Source organism: Monodon monoceros, unplaced genomic scaffold, assembly GCF_005190385.1.
Source record: "Monodon monoceros isolate NGI ecotype Baffin Bay Population unplaced genomic scaffold, NGI_Narwhal_1 Super_Scaffold_6, whole genome shotgun sequence".
Lineage (NCBI taxonomy): Eukaryota > Metazoa > Chordata > Mammalia > Artiodactyla > Monodontidae > Monodon > Monodon monoceros.
The window spans coordinates 70570611-70591028 of NW_021703783.1; the positions used below are offsets into that span (position 1 = coordinate 70570611).

General features: G+C 40.4%; 2 protein-coding genes across 5 annotated transcripts in view; one reads left to right on the forward strand and one right to left on the reverse strand.

Moving 5' to 3' along the window:
* ATP2B1 (ATPase plasma membrane Ca2+ transporting 1) overlaps positions 1-9001 on the reverse strand; it is a 131415-nt gene extending 122414 nt beyond the window's left edge. For 2 of the 4 annotated variants that reach the window (XM_029204543.1, XM_029204541.1), the window contains exon 1: positions 8854-9001. The gene's annotated coding sequence lies outside the window, so the exon portion shown is untranslated. Of the gene's footprint in view, positions 1-8226; positions 8491-8853 lie in introns of those variants that run through there. The other 2 variants (XM_029204540.1, XM_029204542.1) reach the window with 2 other exon arrangements.
* On the forward strand, positions 7873-8845 carry LOC114886187 (translation initiation factor IF-2-like). The gene is made up of 2 exons (XM_029206724.1): positions 7873-8176; positions 8358-8845. Exons 1-2 carry the CDS (start codon positions 7873-7875, stop codon positions 8843-8845), a joined length of 792 nt encoding a protein of 263 aa, XP_029062557.1.
* Positions 9002-20418: the final 11417 nt, after the last annotated feature.

The following is a 20418-nucleotide window of genomic DNA, read 5'->3' on the forward strand; positions in this document are numbered from 1 at the left end:
TTTTGATCAACGATTAATTCCTTCCATAATACCTTACCAAGAGTTAGGTCTATAAAATGTAAAAGGGTTGGGAGAACACTCAAGATCAGTACACCTGTACAGGTTCAGCGGTGCTAAACACTGGAAAGTGAATAATCTATGGAGAGCAACTTTTTTCAAGCATTTAAAACTACAACAGCTTACGTGCCAAATCTATATAAATCATTAATTGCTTAAATGTTTGAAATTATGACTCCATGTACTACATGAGCATTCAACAGAAATGATAAAGTCAGGTACAGGCTTTCCTGCCTTGACCTAAGGTAGGCAGAAGAATAACCACATTGCTATGCTTTAAACTTTAACAAAGACCATATACCTACACATCTTCCTGATGCCTACAGTGATCATGCACCAAGTCATGGGCCAAGAGTTCACTCTCAATGCATGAAGAAGAACTCTCTCAGAAAATCAGAACCTGCAGCAAACAGACATTTAAAAACTTGACTCCAAGAGTACTCCTATCGGTAAGCAGTAAGTACAAGGGTATCATACTGTAAAGTTTAGACCATAATATATGCTTCAAATTATGGCATTTTACATCATGCGATATGCTAATGGATTACAGATACAACAAGCACATCTTAAGAACATCAATGTTGATGAAAGGAAAAGATGTCATGAGCTAAAAGAAAAGTGAAACTGGTCATTTTAAGACAAATTTTAGCTACTGTAATTTGTCTAAAATGGACAAATTACTACACCGCAGTTAAGAAATGGAAATGACTTCGTATGGAGAAGCTAAATTCTATTGTCCTAGTAACAGTCTATGAAATGCGGCTGCCCTCCAGAAGTAAAACAGGTTGTCCTATGAATCCATCTGAGCAAAGCTAAAATTTCAAAGGTAAAAAGTCTTTAGAAATTCTCCAAGAAAAATTCCTCCACTTTATCCACTTTACCTTCACGCAAGCTACACAATGTCTAAGTCCTAAATCAATCTGCCAGAAAAATACTGATTGAACGTTTATGGGATAAAACTCTATATATCCTCAAGAACTCATGTTCTTATCTGAATGAAATTACTAAGACAAAAAGGATATATAATAGATGGGAACTGTATGACCCAGACTACAAATGTAGAGCAATTCAGACAAGAAAGTTAATGAGTGATGACTGCAAAAGGTAGATGAATGCTGAGTTTTGAAGAATGGGAACATTTAGACAGACAAGATCAAGGGTCCCATCAAGTGACAGGAAAATCATAATGATGTCACAGCAAAAGGAATGAGAAGAGTGTACGCAGAAGACTGCCAGGCATGACTGTCCCGCAGTGGGGAGTCAGCAGTATAGTACTGCAGCTCTGCTCTCAACTCCAGAAACTTGATTCACATTGCGAACATCACCCCCCAGAGGTGTGCAGTGGTGATCCTGGTTAAGTAATACAGAAAAGCAACAAGTCGGTGCTCCACTAAAAGGGATTCTGTGAAACAAGGGAGCTTTTAAAACACTAAACACATTTAGATAGATTCAGTCCATTATTACCATAGCAAAATATGGGAGAAGTCCCAAATGGGAAACTGCATAAACTAGCCTATCTCGGATTTGGGTTTTGCCCCTCTCCTTCCATAAAACTCCTATTAATATTTCTTAGAATCGGTGTTCTAAAATGCACTTTAGAATACTGAGCTATTTTATAAAAGGTCTTCAGAGTCAAGCTGCATCTTGATAAAGAGAAAAATGAGGAACCACTGAGCGTTTTAGTCAAGAAACGACAGCAGCAAAACTACTTAAAAACAAGAAAATTCTGGCACAAATATCAAAGGTAGATTAGAGCAGCAGATCTGAGAATTTTGAGAGTAAAAGATTGCTTAGAATCCTTCTGGGAGCAAACCAACTCACTGAGTTAATACAATGAACAATAAATCCACATTGTTAATAATCAAGTTATTTAAAAAGCATCTTTTAAACAGACAAATCCTTTTTTATGATCTACTTTTCAGAACACACAACTTTTAGTCCTAAATTTGTCAAGTCTTTATAATAGTCATACCAGTTTACAGTTAGGGAGTATCATCTCAGATTTCACAATGTAAGCAAGCACTGGTCCATTCAAAACTATCCTTGTTTTTCCTCCAGAGGCCGAAGTGACAAAAATATTAATACAAATCCAGGTATCCTGGATTTTGTGACACCACATTGTTGAAAGTTATTGTACTTAGAAATACCAAATAATATTCCTACCAAAGAGGTAACTAAAAACACTGCATACTGTTTAGAATAATTAACAAAGTTATTTAGGAAAATTTTAATGAAAAATAGCTTTAAAAGAATATGGTGGCAAGAGGGAAGAGATATGGGAACATGTATATGTATAACTGATTCACTTTGTTATAAAGCAGAAACTAACACACCATTGTAAAGCAATTATACCCCAATAAAGATGTTAAAAAAAAAAAGAAAATGGTGAAAGGTTTACCATAGTTTATCTGTATCTCTCTACCAGAAATCTTTATGAGCTTAGATTTCCACAACCATTAGTAAATTATAACCCATGATTCCTAAATATATTCTAAAGCGCAGCGAACAAGCCTAAGGTTTTGTAACAAATGATCAAAATGTGTTCAGCACAGTCTTGAGATGGACCTGTTTTGAAATTAATTTCATTATAAAATCTATTTTAAAAACAGATGCAGGCTACTTACTATAGTGTCATGCATGAAGCAAAAACAATTGCATTTTAAATCTGGTCTTAAACAGAAAGTAATCCATATAGGGTAGATAAAATGGTTAAAGTCAGATCAATTTACATCAAATGGCTCTTACAGTAGACTGATGAACTATATAATCTGTTCTTTAACATTAAGTAAAACAGCAGTAACTTTTGTTTTCATGCACAGAATGGTAAATTATCAATTAGTCCTATTAATATTCCTGAAAGATCATTAAGGACTAACCTGCTGTTTCTGAAGGAACAGCTACTTGTTAACTGAAATTAATAAGGACCACTACTTATCCACCAATTTATGTCCTTTTAGTTTGAAGGAACATCCAAAGTCTTTCCTTCTAACATAAAATAAGAGCTAGACTAAAGCATATCATATGTATATAAATATACAGTACTGTACTGACACAGCATGCATTATTTTTACATAAGCCCCCATGTTCAGGTCATTTGGAATGGCAGACGCTGGGGCATGAAAACAAACAGAAGAACATTTTCCATCTAGGACTTTCACAGTGCTTAATAAATAAGTAACTCAATAACCGTAGATGGATCTTCTGCAAGAAGACAGTGCACACAGATAAAAAAATATTTTCAATTTACCAGTCTTACAATTGTCACAAAAACCACCAAGTCCACAAATCAAACTTGGCTACAATAGTCAAAACTACTTGAAAGCACTATGCTCACAGTCAAATAAATCAATGATGTCTTTCTAATTTATAAAGGCATTTCAACTACGTAATATAATTTTAAGCGAAATGCAAACTCAATGTGAGTGTTTCTCAAAATGCTGACTACTGGGCCCCACTCACATCTGCTGAATCAGATTTGCGGGGGCAATGCCAGGGAGTCTGCACTTTCAGTAACTCCCCCAGGTGACCCTCCTGCACACTTTCTGCAGAACCACCACCTTCCCTGTGAGCTTTATAGCAAGGTTTTGGATATCAAGAACTAAAATCTCATTTGGGACCTTTTAAAACTAAATTTCATTACATACCGAATTAATATTTCAAAAAGACTTAAGTAACAAGCTGTGGCAGAAAAAAACCAAATACATGAAAAAATGACAGCAGAAATTTTAAAAAGGCCACTTTATTTTTAAGTCAAGATTTAAGACACCCCTAATCATTTCAAGGACTAACCAGTCTTTGTAAACATAATTCCTAACTTAAAAATAGTCCTATCCACAATATTAAAAATGTAGTATTTCAAATATGTTCAAATTCATTTACTCAGCTGTTAAGCAAATCAGGATATGAACTGCTTATATTATACCAAATACAAGCAACGATTAAATTTATAAGTTAAACCCAAACAAATCTGTTTATATTCCACTATTAAATTTACTGTGGTCAGAACCTGATTTTCATAAACTTATATAACTTTCACAAACTTACGCAGACATGTATAATGGAAAGAGCAATGAAGCAAAAACTAGAAGGCATCTAGAATCCAGTTCTGGCTAATCTAGCTGCTGGCTATATTATATGACCTTAGGGCCTAGAGAAATCATTTTACCTACCTAAAAAACAAGGAAGGTACAGCTATCTACTAATTTCACAGATTTATTGTGAGAATCAAAAGGGATACTATGTAATACACTCTGAAATACTGTAAAGCATGTCATAAATCAAAGGCGTTATCATTAAGAGTAAAATTTGAGAGACACTATCTTTAGGTGCCTGCTGTAAAACAGACTATTACAGAAACAATAAACATAAAAATTGACCTTTCAGATTCAACTAGATGTTGTACATTATTGTATATATCCTATAAATTATAAATATAAAACATAAGAATTTAATAGTCATCTGTCTTATGCCCCCATTTATAATAGATATATTTCTTGTGTAAAAACAGAAATGAAATTACATGCACCATGAATTGATAACTGTCAAAACTGGTCACTAAGTATAATATTCTACTTTCACATGCTGGACAATTTCCATAATAAAAAATTTTAACAAGACAACAATGTATATGTGTGTGTGTATAAAATATCTGTAAAAGCTAAAAACCAAATCTTTTAAAGTATTTTTTTTGAAAATTATCCCCATACCTATTGTATCATTTTCCTTCAATGTTACCTTAGAGTCTATACATTCCAAAATAAGCTGCTCTCACGTACCCTTCTATATATATCATGACACCTATTAGAAAATAACTATTCCTCTCCAACGGAGTGAGTAAATACTCTTACCCAAGCTGCAAAAACTTAATTTTCTGCTCCCTGATCCTTAGTCCTTTAATTTTCTCATTCATTACAAAATTCCAGAAGTAAAAAGTGAAATGACCAGTTTCAACTGCAGGTCTGTGTAAAAACATAAGAAAAAAAAAGGGGGCAAATACACTTTTTTGTTAGTACTGCAAAAGACCACCAATAGTTGTAATTGGCCGTTCCTCTTAAAACCTGTTGACCCATACAACTCAATTCACATGGTAAGAGAATGCTGCACCCAAAATTAAGTTAACATATCTGTCAGACAAAGGAAATTGGTAAATTTAACCCCCAAATCAAGGATTCTATCAAGATATGCATAACAATGTATAATTACTCTGCATACATCAACGTAATTGCTCAAATGATGTCCTTTAACCTGGGGCCATATTCCAGACTGAAAAGCATAAACTACCTTTCATCACAAGCAGATTTTTTAACTTAATAAAACTATTTGTAGCTCAACAGCTTATGCTTTACAGTAGTCTATGAAGAAACTACAAGTGGTGAATTAAAAATTAAATGCAGATAGAAATGGTAATGATCTTGTGGTTTGCAATTAAAACTATATTTAGTAATATCCACACATTTATTTATTCATTACTTGAAAGCTGAATCTTTTTTTATGTTACATCTGCAGTCACAATCATCAGAAGATATCCTGTGTCTGAAGAGATGGTGTACCTCATGTTTTTGATTTGTGAGGGAGGGGGACAGAAGGGACCAAGTGGTCAGGGAAGGAAATCTCACCCATCTAGCTGTCACTACAGCACATGTTTTCTAAGCATTAAAAACTCCATTCATTTTTATATAAGATATTGATACATTTGACAAGAGCCATGCACAGAAACCACTTTTTCCAATATAGTCTTCAATAACTTTGAGGGTAAGTACTCCTGCTGGAAGTCCTCATTTGTATTATTTAAAAACAATTAATTGTAAAATCTGCAGTCAAACCATAAAAGGCAAGCTGTTGGAAGATGAAAAACAAAAAAAAATTACTATACCTTATTCAAACAAGGTTAATAATTTTGCATGTTTACTTTAGAATCTCTTTATAGCACAGAAGCTAAAAAAATTTATAAAACCACTATCATGCTGGTGGGTACCCTTATTTGGTGGCAACGGCTAGTTTTAAATATCTATTTACAATGAAGCTATTACTTTCCTTATTTCTTTTCTTAAGTAGATCCAGACTATTATTGACCCTATTATTTTATCATAAGCACAAATCAAATCTAGTTTCTCACTTCATCTCAGAGTTCTACACTAAATCCCAAGCTTCAATTAAAAAACCATGATTTCCCATACAGTTGCAGAAACACCCCTAAAAGAGTGAGGAACTGCAGAATACAGGAAAAAGAAGACAATTTCACCTTACACATCTAAATGGGGATGCCAGTAATGACAACTGCCAACAAAAATCAAGAGGGTGTTCTCTGAATTTTCACCATTTTAATAAAAGAAAATGCTGAAATTTTAAATTAAAGGTGGCGCTCTGTCCTCAACTCACCCGATTGTGACTCACTTTTGCAGACTATATGGTAGGAAATAACTTACTTTTCTAAGATCTTTGCAGTTACACCCAAGCCAAAATCAGGACAGAGATCCACCCTTAATTACAGCAATTCATGCAAAGCACAGAAACTAAAACGGCCCCCTGAAATCATGGCTAAAGAAGCCCATTTCATATACTAGTTCTCAAAGTCTCCCTTTAAGGAATATGTTCCTATTTACTTCAAATTTGAACTCACCAGGACAAAAAAGAAAAAAAGAGGGGGAGGGGGACCCAGATGAAACGCTCAAGTACAAAAAGCAGATTCTCCTCCAATCCCTCTAATTCCCCCAATCCGCCTCTGCCACACACAAGGACAGGGAGTCTGGGGAAGGCTGGCAGCAGGACAAGCGGTGAAGGCCCTTCATTCACTCACGTGGGCCACTATCCAAAGGGTTACACACCCTCTGCCCGAGGAGAGCCTCATACAAAGCAGATCCTTACAAGTACTTTTATTATAAAATACACCCACGCTGAACAAGAGCTTTATTTTAAAATAAGACTGTCCTCAGGTGGGGGGAGGTGAAACACAACAAAGGCTTCCATGTTGAAAGGCAGACAGTCCAGATATAAGCATATACCTACAGGCGTATGAAAAAAAATCCATATAACTAATTTATCATGAACAGCAATCGATACCAACAGGAGCCATTAGATTATTAATAAACCCAGAAAAGTGGCGTGCATAGCGGCCAAAGGTGGCTGCCTGCTGCGCTCTAACCCCAGGAAAGACAAAATTACGCGTGCAGAGGAGGGTCGAGCCCTCCGCAGGTTTAAAGATCCCCTGAGCACCTCTTGCCCTACCCTCCGCGCCAAGCACCAATGCACCGCACAGGATTCGAGCACTCCCAGCGCTGCGAGTCCGGCAGAAAACTGGTGAATGAAATGCGCACAGACACCAACCTGGCCAGTGACCGCGGCGCAGAACCAGGGGTCGCTAACTAGCTAAGCCACAGGATTCTCCAGCAGGATGGAATAAAGGGAGTACACCCCCCCCCCGCCCAACCTCCGCAACTGGAATGCGGCTCTTACTGACCCTTCCAAAAAGGGGGTGGAGGACGCAGGATTTTTTTCTTTCTTTCTTTTAAACTAAGTCTAAGAACGCGAATCGGAAGCAACCGAGAACATCCTGGGGGGCCAGACAACAGACACCGGGATAAAGGCGAGACTGTTCTCCAACTCCCGGGGAATCGCCATCCGGTGTGACACGCATCAATCAACTAGCCCCAGCCGGGGGCCGACCCCGGCCCCGCTCTCCGCCCGCGGAGCGCCAGTGGGGCTGAAGCCGGGGATTAGAGGGGTGACCCTCCCGGGGCGCGGGGAAAGAGTGCCGGGCACCGTTGCCCTCAAGGTCACCAGGCGCTGGAGCGGGGGCGGCCGGCCGCAAGATGGGCTATGGCGCGGCGGAGGCGGCTCGGAGAAGTGAAGAGCTGCGGGGTTAGGCGCGAAGTCCCACCGAGCCCCGTCCCTGGAGCCCTGGGCGGGGACTCCCGGCCGGACCCGGCGCTGAGGCGCACGCCAAGGAAGCCGCTCACCTTTACGATCTGCCGGGGCGGGCGCGGCGGGAGACAACCTGCGAGGGGGCGCCGGAACGCCCCCGCCAACTTCTCCCGAATCCGCGCAGTCCACGGAGCACCCAGCTGTCAGGAGCCCCGCCGCGACGCCCCCACCTCCGTGTTCCGCCAGGCTTCCCCCGCAGGTGACCTGTCCCGCCGCCCCCGCCGCGGACGGGCGGCGGCCGCCACTCACCTCGCCAAAGCAGCAGGAACCATTTTCCGAAGGGGAAAGGAAGGGGAGGCTGCAGGAGGGTCGGGGGGAGGGGGCGGTGAGGACAGCGGGAAACGCAGAGAACGGGGGCTCGGTCCTCAGTCCGTCCGCAGGCGGCTCGCAGGACTCAGAGCGCCAGGCGGAGGTTCGGCTGCACCTCGAGGATGAGGTGGCCACGGAGCCGAGAGGTTCGGCTTCCACCAGCCGGGGCTCCCTACTCACGCTGCACTGCGAGGAGGCGGCGGCGCCGGCGGCGGAGGAGGAGGCGGCGCCCGGCCGGCCCCCGCCCAGAGCCCGGCAGCCGCCGAGTGGCCGCCCGCGTCCCCGCAGGACCCGCCTCCTGAGCTCCGCAGAGCCGCACACAGGGCGCGCCGCGCTCAGCACGGGCAGCTCTGCCGGCCTCACGCCGCCGTCCGCAAAGGCAGCGGCGGGCGGGGTGCAGCCCCCTCCGGGAGCACCGCAGCCCGACCCGCTCGGGGCGGGGCCCGCGGCCCCCGGAGAGCGGACAGCGGAGCACGAGGGGGCTACGCGAAGCTTCGGGCAGGGACGCCGCTTGCACCGGGTGGCCCGCAAGATTGCAGGGGGAGGCAAGGGGAGGTGAACACTCACCCGTTCCGGTCTGGCGCTCCCTTCTCTCCACACCCTCTCGCCTCCCGCTCCACGCTGGCGGCGCAGCTGCTGCCACTGCCGCCGCCGCCGCCGCCGCCGAAGCTCGCGTTGCCGCCGCTGCCGCCTTGGCTAGGCGCGGTCACGTGACGCGGCCCGCGGGGAGCCTGGGGGCGGGCAGGCGCGCGCGCGGGAGGAAGCGCGACTCGGACGGAGACTGGGAGCTGAGCGGAGCCGAGAGGGCGTTTAAGGGGAGGACCCGGAGAGCGCGCCCCCGGCTGGCGAGCGCGCGCCCGATGATTAGCACTTGCCGCGCGGTGGGGAAAGGGTGGCCGGAGTGAGGGGCGGGGGACTCGTGCCTCCACGCGCCCCTCCCTCTCTTCCTCCGCTGAGCGCCTCGGCCGGCCGCTGCCCCCGCCCCCTCCCGTTCGCCCCTTTCCTCCTGTCGCTGCCAGCGATTGGCTGAAAGGCTCTGACGTCCTTGTTTCCATGACGTATCGGGGCGGGGGGCGGAGGGGGAGGAGGGGGTGGGTCGGACAAGCGGGGCGGTGACGCCGTCAGTCACAGCTGCTGTTTCCGAGCGGGTCCGGGCGGCTCCCGCAACTGTGGAGGCAGGAGAGCGATGTCTGCCGCAGGCTGACTTGGGTGCCCTTTACTTGGGGTCCCGCCCGAGGCAACCCCGGGTCTGCGCTCCTCCGAGCCCGGGAGCCGGGCTGGCGGGCGGGCTAGGGCGAGCCCTCCAGGCGAGGACCGGTTAACGCAGACCCCCGCGTCCGCGGACATTTGAGCGCCTTCTCGCCACGTCTCTGCTCCACTCCGTACCGGACTCGGTTCCTGTCCCGGGCCGTGACGCACGCGCCGGACGACAAAAGTGCCGCCTAGCTCGCTCCCTCCTTGGAGGAGAACAGCCCACACCCCCCACGGGCGAGGGGCGCTCCATCTCTGTTTCTGCCGGTCGGGCCCGTAGACTCCGGGGATACCCGCTGCAGCGCCCAAAGAGTTAACGCAGGCGTTCGGCCGGTGTGAACAGGCCCATCAGGATCTGCGCTCAGAATCCCCGTGTCTTCCTTTGGGGTTTGCGTTTTCTACCTATGCCAAGCCTTTGGCTCTTCAGTTCACTTGTAGCATCTCGGGGGGGAGGGATTGAGATGCTGAAAGGTAACATGCTTTGCCACAACCTTCAAGAGATTTTGCAAGTTAATAAAAAAGAAACCACCGTAGTGACATTTTCAGAAATAAAACGGGTTTTCTTTCCTACACACACATACACACGTGTTCAAAGATTTGTGTCTTACCAAAGACATCGTGCTCCATCTTCGTCTAATCGCCTCTGTTTGAACTGTCGCCGCTGCTTTAGAGAACTTGTCCGTGTTATTTTCAATACCACTTAATCAGAGCAAAAAGATAAATTCTGCAGAGGCTCCTCCATTCTCTTAACTCCAGGACTGGAAAAATTAATGTCTGTAACGTCTTCCTAAAAGCAAACAGTCGATGCGAAGGACTTTATTATGTATGTTCACTCTGGTAGTGTTTACATTAAAATAGTTTTGAAGGATTTAAAAACTAAATATGTGAAAAGTTTAAAAAGCAAAAAAACCCCAGTTAACCCTGTTGAAAAATTTTTTTATCAATTTACGTATCTTACCAGGTCAAACAGTACCAACCTTTTGAGCTGTGCCCTTGACATGCAAAACAAGCACTGGGCAGGATGACCCCGTTTTTTCCTCTCTTTAATCACTGATAAGAAATTGGTTGGTGGGTACAACAGCCCTTCCTGACACTATTTCCAAACTTCTTAACAGAAGAACAGATTAACTTTTCAAAACGGCTTAGAGACATTTAAGACTCATTGGCCTTTGTCCAACTTTTCCTCCAAGGAAGTCGCAATAGAAAATTGAATTATGTATTCTACTTTAATCAAGAATTTGACATTAAAGTAATATATGATTCATTGCTATAGTGCACTAGCAAAATGGATAATAGATTAAACTAGAATCTGTTCACTTTGTGGGTTTGTTGCAGTTCCAAATAAACGGTATGCTCGTACAGTGTTGTGGTCATGAAAAATTACTCAGCATCTTCATTTTAGAACATGATTTCAGTAGAGTTTTCATTTATGGAGATTATATACATATATATCCCAGAACATATTTATGTGCATTTTAATGAAATGTGAGTCACATACAATAGTATATTTTTACTGTCATAGTCAAGATGATTGTACTGTGTAGTTTGGTTTTTATATTTTCATTCTTCAAACAGAAAGCAATATATAACTGTACACATTATATATAGAAAATTCATCTTTTTCTCCCAAAAGTTTAGCACTGAAACCTTCTTAATGGCATATTTTTCATTGTAAAAATCAAGAAAATATTTGATTACTTAAAAAATGGAACTACTTAAATTCAAGAATGCCACTGTATATGATATAACCGTATTCTTTTAATCTTAGACCTCACTCTATGGATTCAATTGATCCATAGATATTTTGGTGCATAATAAGAGCAATATAATGCAATTTATTGTTGAAATACTTAATCTTCTAAACCACTTTTAATATGCTTTAAATATTTATTTTTAGTTACAATGAAAATTTTATAAAGGTATTTAAATCTTATGGCAAGTTACTATTTGGGATGTTAACATTGCTTGAAGACAGGCTGTGTATTCAAAATAATGTATTTTGCAAACTGTTAAAGTATGTTTCATTTAGTGGCATAAATCTCAACTATTGACATCTTTTCTAATAAGTTGATCAATTCAATATGAACTAATCTTATATAACTTATGGAGACAGTTTTCTAAAATCCTCAATGTAATTAAGTGTAAAGGGAAACATTAGGATCTTTATTCCCTCAAGAATTCTGTCACATTCATCTATCGAGGGGACAAAGTCATACCAACAGCAGCATATTTTTAAAACCATATCATTTCCCAAAGTATACATTTATACGTATGTGAATGTGTCAGTGCTAATCATTGCAGAATACTAAAGAGAACTCACAGGTGTAGGGAGGCAAAAGAGGAAAAATATTCAACGCTTCATAAAAAGTAGTTGTGTATGTTCTCAAATTTCCATTAACCTGGATCATCAGAGAGAGAGATATGAAGTGAAACATTACTTAGCTGAAAGCCGCAGAGAACTGTTATCTATTAGTAACAAACTAATTACATTTGCTGAATTAAATGAAGTATAATTACAGGTAAGCCTAGAATAAGAATTTTCAAGTCACATAATGGAAAATTTTTATAGGTGAAAAATGTGAAATGGCTAGATGTCATAATTTGATGGGAATTATTTAACATCCTGTACCCTTCAGTATAAGGCATTTTTTTTCTACCCCATATGTAGTATCTAGGTCATAGGGTGTGGCCCTAAATCTAAATTCCAGAGACTCAAGAAAAATGGAAAGCTCTTACTTAAATGTTCTTGAGGAAGATTTCCTAAATGAGGATTTGGACTTGACTGGTGCCACGAAATATATAGGAGATTTAAATTAATGCAAAAGAAGATGGGGAATAGAAATGCCAGGAAATGTACCTGAGAATTAGCAAGTTTACCACATCCATTTTCCTATCCTTTCTTTATCTATGAAACATAGATTTACTACCTTTGTTACCTTTCACCTCCATATGTAACTCATTTATTTTCCCATTAATAATGGCGAGTTATGGTGTATCATAGGGTTGTTGTGAAGTTTTGGTGAAATGTTTATATTAAGCTCTTAACAGAAAAATTGGCATTAAAAAAACGCTCGGGAGCTGTTGTCATTATTTTTCATAAGCATGCATTCTTTACCCCTTATTACAAAGTAAATGTGCTGCAAACAAGTATATACATTTTTACTTGACTTACTTTAATGAATAGGGGCTTATTCTCACGTTAGAAGTTCAGAGGTAGGTGATAGTATGATTGATTCAGTTGCTGAACACAGAATCAAGGATCCAGGCTAACAGCTTTCTGCTCCACCCACCCTGGTGTGTGCTTCAGTATTTTTTATGCCCAAAACAGGAAAGTCAGAAGGATTTTTCTCACATTTGTGGTGCATCTTATGTTTTTCAGATTATTTAGTGCTTATAGTTTTATATAATTTTTCGTTATTGCCCTCCTTTCCTTTGAAACCCCTCCTTTGTTCTCAAGATATTAGAATGTGCCGAAGAATCACCTGTGTGAGCTTAGCAATGCAAATTCTTGGGGCCATAGTGGCAGAGCTTCTGACCCCGACTGTTTAGAGTGGAGCCAGAGGACAGGCATTTTTGATGGTTCCTTTAGGTGACTTTGATGCACTTCACAGTCTCTGTTTCCCTCCTTTGTCCTGACATTCTCTTGTTGTGTTCTTCTTTAGTTCTTCATTCTCTTTCCCTGGCTATTTCCAATATTAAGTTCTTATACTTGAGCATTTCCTTCTATCCTAACTTTCATAAAGTTCACCCATTTTCATGACTTCAGCCCATTGAGGATAAGGATAATGTTACTAATTTATTCATTAGTCATTTGTTGATCTTGACAATTATCCTCTCAGTTTACTAAGGAAGGAAAACATGGAAGATGCCTACTGTTTAGGAGGCATTAGCATCAAGGTAGTAATTCATCTATTCTTTTATACAAAGAAACTTTCATTAAACATTTATTACATGCCAGGCCTAATAAGATCTGGCCCATAATAGGTGATTAAAATAAAATTAGTTTGAAATGAATAAACAAATGAACTATCACCTCTCCAATGATAAATTCTAAATTTTTATCCACTGCCTTGTTCTTTTATTCTGGTGACCCCAGGGAACTCCTTCAGGGTCATTTTTTTTCTTCCAGGTAGAAATAAAGTTGAGCCTTGAATGACACAGGGGTTGAGGCACCCACCTCCCAGCAGTTGAAAATCTGCCTATAACTTTACAGTCAGAACCCTCAGAATGGGACAAAATATTTGCAAATGAAGCAACTGACAAAGGATTAATCTCCCAAATATACAAGCAGCTCATGCCGCTCAATATCGAAAAACAAACAGCCCAATCCAAAAGTGGGCAGAAGACCTAAATAGACATCTCTCCAAAGAAGTTATACAGATGGCCAACAAACACATGAAAGGATGCTCAACATCACTAATCATTAGAGAAATGCAAATCAAAACTACAATGATGTATCACCTCACACCAGTCAGAATGGCCATCAACAAGAAATCTACAAACAATAAATGCTGGAGAGGGTGTGGAGAAAAGGGGACCCTCTTGCACTGTTGGTGGGAATGTAAATTGATACAGCCACTGTGGAGAACGGTATGGAGTTTCCTTAAAAAACTAAAAATAGAACTACCATACGACCCAGCAATCCCACTACAGGGCATATACCCTGAGAAAACCACAATTCAAAGAGTCGTGTACCACAATGTTCACTGCAGCTCTATTTACAATTGCCAGGACATGGAAGCAACCTAAGTGTCCATCGACAGATGAATGGATAAAGAAGATGTGGCACATATATATAATGGAATATTACTCAGCCATAAAAAGAAACGAAATTGAGTTATTTGCAGTGAGGTGGATAGACCTAGAGACTGTCATACAGAGTGAAGTAAATCAGAAAGAGAAAAACAAATACCGTATGGTAACACATATATGGAATCCAAAAAAAAAAAAAAAGGTTCTGAAGAACCTAGGGGCAAGATAGGAATAAAAACACAGATGTAGAGAATGGACTTGAGGACACGAGGAGGGGAAAGGGTAAGCTGGGACGACGAGGAGGGGGAAGGGTAAGCTGGGACGAAGGGAGAGAGAGCCATGGACGTATATACACTACCAAATGTAAAATAGATAGCTAGTGGGAAGCAGCTGCATAGCACAGGGAGATCAGCTCGGTGCTTTGTGACCGCCTGGAGGGGTGGGATAGGGAGGGTGGTAGGGAGACACAAGAGGGAGGGGATATATGTATATGTATGTATATGTATAGCTGATTCACTTTTTTATTCAGCAGAAACTAACACACCATTGTAAAGCAATTATACTCCAATAAAGATGTTAAAAAAAAAAACAAAAAACTTTACAGTCAGCCCTCCCTCTGCACCAGAGGTTCTGAATCCTCGGATTCAACCAACTGCGAATGGTATAGTACTATAGTATGTATTTACTGAAAAAAATCCACATGTAAGTGGACCCAAACCTGTGTTTTTCAAGGGTCAGCTGTGCTGGAAGAAAAAAGCCAATTTACCAGTCATCAAAAGCCAGGTCACTGAAAGTCAATTTTTTGACTTATATGTTTTTGATGGCAGAGAAGAAGGGGTCAAGGGAGGAAAGCTGAAAATGCTGGGGAGTGTGCAGATCAGAATAAGGTAGGATCTAAAACAGAGGGGATTCACCTTGAAAAGAAAAAGGAACATCTCTTTCTCTGATGCAGAAGAAAAAGGCAAAAAAAAAAAAAAAAGTGTCAAAAAAGTAAATACTGAAGTTTAGAGGAAAGATGACATAGGCACACAAATGTCATCTTAATATTCCTTATATAATAATAGGTGCTTTTGGTCATCAGCCAGAATTGAGTAAGGCTAAGTAAGGAGCGGATTGGGCTGATTAAAGAAACTAAAGGATGAGCAAAGGATAAAATGTTATCCAAGGCCCAGGCAAAGTTAGAGTACAATTTTATAGCAATATAGGTTTGCACAATATTCTCTGGTGACTCAGAGTTGGGGTTCCTCATTGTGGTTACAGTTGTTAAGAGTTCAAGAGAGTCTGGTGCAGTTCTTCTCAGTGGGGTTTGTCATGGACCCTGATAATTGGACTGTATTAGTTTGCTAGGGCTGCCATAATAACACACCACAGGCTGGGTGGCTTAAGGAACTGAAGTTTATTTTCTTACACTTCTACAGGCTAGAAGTCCAAGATCTGACTATTTGCTTTGCCTTTCTCTTTTGGAATCTACGGCCTCCAGGTTCTCACTCTTTGCCAGTAACTGTGCGGGTAACTACTCTTTTCAGTAGCTCTTTGAACTCCAGTAACCATGTCCTCATAATCTTCTGCTTGCCTCCCCTGTTTCTGAGCCAATGATTAGACTTAATTCTCACAGCTACTTATACTCACTTCTGCTTACTTGTTGCTTAGTTTCTGACCTCACTGGTTCATCGTGAACTTTAATTATGCCTGTTTCTTAAAAAAATGTCCTGATGGCTGATTCCCTTGCCTTGTTAAGATTCTCACCTCCTCTGCATTTCTGGTTTTCCCCGTTCCAAATTCTAGCCCCTTTTTAATGCTCTGCTACTGTCACACACAATCCCCGCATTGAGTTAAGTGTGTCTGGCCACTGTCATTTCATTTCTTATTTTATTCACCTAAATTTTTAAGTTTAATTTTTAAAATATTTCTTAAATTCCTTGTTTCAGTGTAAGCTATTGAAGCCACTTCACCATTGAACAAAGAATATATCACAGCAAAATTACTTTTCCAAGTAATAGTGCCTTGTTTATAGGACTACAAGAACACTCCTACACTAAATAATCTACCAAAAAGGATGAAAATTTTATCGTTTTGGTTTGGTTGTGTTAAATTCTCTTTGAGCTATCATTATTCTACTGATATCATAGCATGCATATATGGTCTTCTATATTCCTGGGGACGATTTCTGAGGTAGTCCTATTCTAACTAAAGATCTCTTTAATCATACCCTGACATAACCAGAGTAAAAGGTTGTATAATTTGTCCAAAGTAGTTCTTGCTGTGGGGCATAAAAGGAAGTAAAGCATACAGTGTCTGGACCTAGGGAATATATACATCTATATAAAGTCATGAAATATCAAGAAAAATAATTCCAAAGAAATACATAAATATGTGACAGTATAGTACACATTGCATAAATTCGTGCCAAGAGAACTAAGATTCATTGGAAAGATTATTATGCGAAAGATGAATCTTAAACTTGGCTCAGAGGGGGAGGCAATATGACATTTAGAAAGAGCCTTAGCTTTGATGGAAGGCAGGTCTGGATTTGAATCCCAGTTTTGAAGTTTGCCAGCTGTGTGACTTTGAACAAGTGCCTTAACTGCTCTGATTCTTTAGTTCTCCCCTATGTAAATGGAGACAGTATTCTAGTGTGGCTATGAGGATAAAATTAGATCATGTAGTTTTTCCTAGCAGACACTAGATGAATAGGTATTTATATTCTTCTTTTAAGAATATTTATTTATTTATTTAGGCCGTGCTGGGTCTTAGCTGTGGCGCGCGGGACCTTCATTGCGGCATGCTGACTCTTAGTTGCGGCATGCACGCGGGATCTAGCTCCGACTAAGGATTGAACCCAGGCCCCCTGTACTGGGAGCGCAGAGTCTTACCCACTGGACCACCAGGGAAGTCCCGGTATTTATATTCTTCAACTCCCACTTAATCTGCCGCATTTTATATTGTCTTCATATTTTCTACTGTATATGAAAATAATACAATTTACTGGAAAATGTAGAAAGTATAGTTAAACTGTATACAGCTTCAAAAGGATTTTTTATGATCTATATTTATCATTAAAGAGGAGATTTTAAAAGTTTAATGAGGGCTTCCCTGGTGGCGCAGTGGTCGAGAGTCTGCCTGCCGATGCAGGGGACACGGGTTCGTGCCCCGGTCCGGGAAGATCCCACATGCCGCAGAGCGGCTGGGCCCGTGAGCCATGGCCGCTGAGCCTGCACGTCCGGATCCTGTGCTCCGCAATGGGAGAGGCCACAACAGTGAGAGGCCCGCGTACGGCAAAAAAAGAGTTTAATGAATATTGAAATAGTAAAGTACTTGAGATTTAGGTTCTGTGTGGCTTATATACTAGTTAAACTAGTAAGTAACTCAGGTAATTTTTTGATCCCACAGACTTCCTCTATGTCTAGAAGATTGCCAGCATTTGTTATGTTAAGGTCAAATCAATGGCTATACAGTCACGACAAGATTACTAGTAAGTGTTTTCTGAGTAACGATTAAGCAGGAGAGTGTATGGTCTTCCCTGAAAACAAAGACAAGCAATTCTTTGAGAAAGCTTGAAATGACCACTGAACTATGAACCAGAGCCCAAATAATGAAAACCAAGCTACCTCCTCAACAAGAACTGTTATCCCAGCAGTGCAGCTGTGAGCTAATTAAACAGCCTAGATGGCTGTACTGAATTTTAGTACTGCATTTACAGAATTAATTCAGAGGACATGTTATTAAAGTCTTGGGTTTATCAGAAGAAGGCAGCCTCTTTTTTCGAGCAGCATTTAAAAAATTAACATACTGGATAAGCAGCTTATTGTAGATGGAGCCTATGAGATCCTCCATATAGATGCAAAAACCAAGCAATGAATTTCTAACCAAAATAATGAGGCTATTGCACTCTGACAGTAAAATCCAAAAATAGTGCTTTAGATACCCAGAGAGCATGTTCAAAAATAAATTTTTATTCTATTATTATTTATTCTATTATTAAGATTCTAAAAGACATATTGATGACCACTAATACATTACAATCTAACAACTAGATATATATCCAAAATATGTAGCAATTCTCAACTTAGCATAAATCAGTAATAATTGGAATGTGTAAGGCAAGGATAATTTAAATTAATGTGTAGTATGATACCTTCCCTCTTAATTAATCTTAATAACTAGTAAAAACAAGATTACTAGTAAGTGTTTTAAAATTTAAAGGCTTTAAAATTTATATCTAGAAATATAAATAGTAAATAAAAATTATACTTTATCAGTAAATTCTGAAAACTGTCCTTATTTAAGTTATTATACATGGGCAGTAAGGGTAGAAGTAAGATACTGAGATAGTTAATGATGAAACTTTTTGGAGGCCATAATGTGTTACCATTTCAGGCACCTTGATGTAGTGACCCAGAAAGACACAGAGCAAGAGAGTGAACACTTTACAACCCTATCCATCCATCTTCTAAAATGGAGAGAGCAGCACTTATCCTACATTTCTTCCAGTGCTGTACAAAAATAAAACAATAGCTTTTGAAGAGTTGAGTAGTTTTGGTACTTATGTTGTAACAGGTAAAAATCATTCTGAAAAGAACAACACGAGCCTAGGTAGACACTTCATACTGACAAACAGATAAACCTCACATACAGTATATACTCCTATTTATAACTTTAATAGATGTGTAAAGATTTAAGTAAAGCAATGCGGCAATGCGAGGGAAATTTTCTACATAGCTTTTAAAAGTTATTTTTAGTTTTCATTTTGAAAATTTTAAACATATAGAAAATAATATCATAGATATCTATGTGCCATACCTACTTTCAAACTGGGAAGGCACAGAAAATCTGATAGTAATTTTGTTAACAGGGTTGACTTTTTTTAAGGCAGGTACACATATCTGTTCTTATTGTTCCATATGGACTTACTCCTCCATCTAGAAAATCCTAGGAGTGCCATATTTTGGTTAAGTAGTTGATTTCCTCTCTAAGTCCTCCAAACACCTTCCTAAATAATTCTAAGTAGGAATGAAATACTTTTGCAAGGACTGGTCTTTCAAAGCTAATTAAACAACAGCAAGAAGAAAGTTTATTAGCTTGGTAGATTTCCCAGCAGTCTTAACTTTTTTGAGCTAAGACACAGAATTTTACAAATATCCTCTCTAGCCCATCAAAGTCAGACACTCCCTTGATAAGACCATGGTAAGCTCCTGCCCAACCATTACTGGAACTGTTTGACTTAAATATCTTGTCACATTTAGGGTGTAGCTTGAAAAAAAGCTCTGAGGCAAAGATTAGATGACTTGATAAAATGAGATATTAGCAATTTTTTTCTTGGAGGGGATAGCTTTAGGAATAAGAGATTACAGAGGAAGTGAATTATTCAGAAGATATCTAGTTTTACCCTTAGGAAATGAATTGGATAGATTTTAGATGGTATGTTAAGAATTTTTGGAAGGAGAGGTTCAGAAAGCAAGATGAGGTTACATAGGAAATCTGTTCAAAAAGAGTTTGTGGTCACCAAGGCAAAGATGATCAGACTGTGGATTAAAGGAGATGTTGAGAATAAGAAGATAAATTTAGACAAAATATTAGGGCTGTTATCTGGAAAAGGGAATAGACCCATGCAGAGGTAATTTTTTGCTTAACAGAAACAATCTCTCATGCTCATTCAAAACTTAGTACCTAGCTATATTTCAGGTCCTGTAATAGTACTATATTTACTGGAGATACAAGACTCACAATCAAATGGGAAAAACAAAGAAGAAAACAATTCTAATTCAGTGTGATAAGTGCCAAGTATGCATGTGTGCTATGGGAGCTTCACAGGGAGAAACAATACCTAAGCTGAATTTTGAAAAATTAGCTTGGCCATAAGATGGTAGAGGAGGAGATTTTTCAGGTAGAAGGAACCACACATACAAAAATAGGGAGGTGTGCGGAAATGCTAGTTCTTTACAAATTATAGGTAATTCACAATGCCTGGAGTATAGGATGTAACTGAGGTTAGATATGGGAATGAGGTTGGAGAGAAAGAATGAGGTTGGCTGGGACCAAAGCCTTTAATAGGATGTCGAGAAGTCTGGTTTTAAGCAGCAGGTGACAGGATCAGATGTGTGTTTTAAAAAGTTACTCTGATAGCATCAT

What these genes read in the sequence shown, in the direction of transcription:
- LOC114886187 (XM_029206724.1), top strand. Translation starts at nt 7,873, where the DNA reads ATGGCGCGGCGGAGGCGGCTCGGAGAAGTGAAGAGCTGCGGGGTTAGG. An exon ending in CCGCCAGGCTTCCCCCGCAG is followed by an intron (nt 8,177 to 8,357) that starts GTGACCTGTCCC and finishes GTCCGTCCGCAG; the next exon opens with GCGGCTCGCAGGACTCAGAG.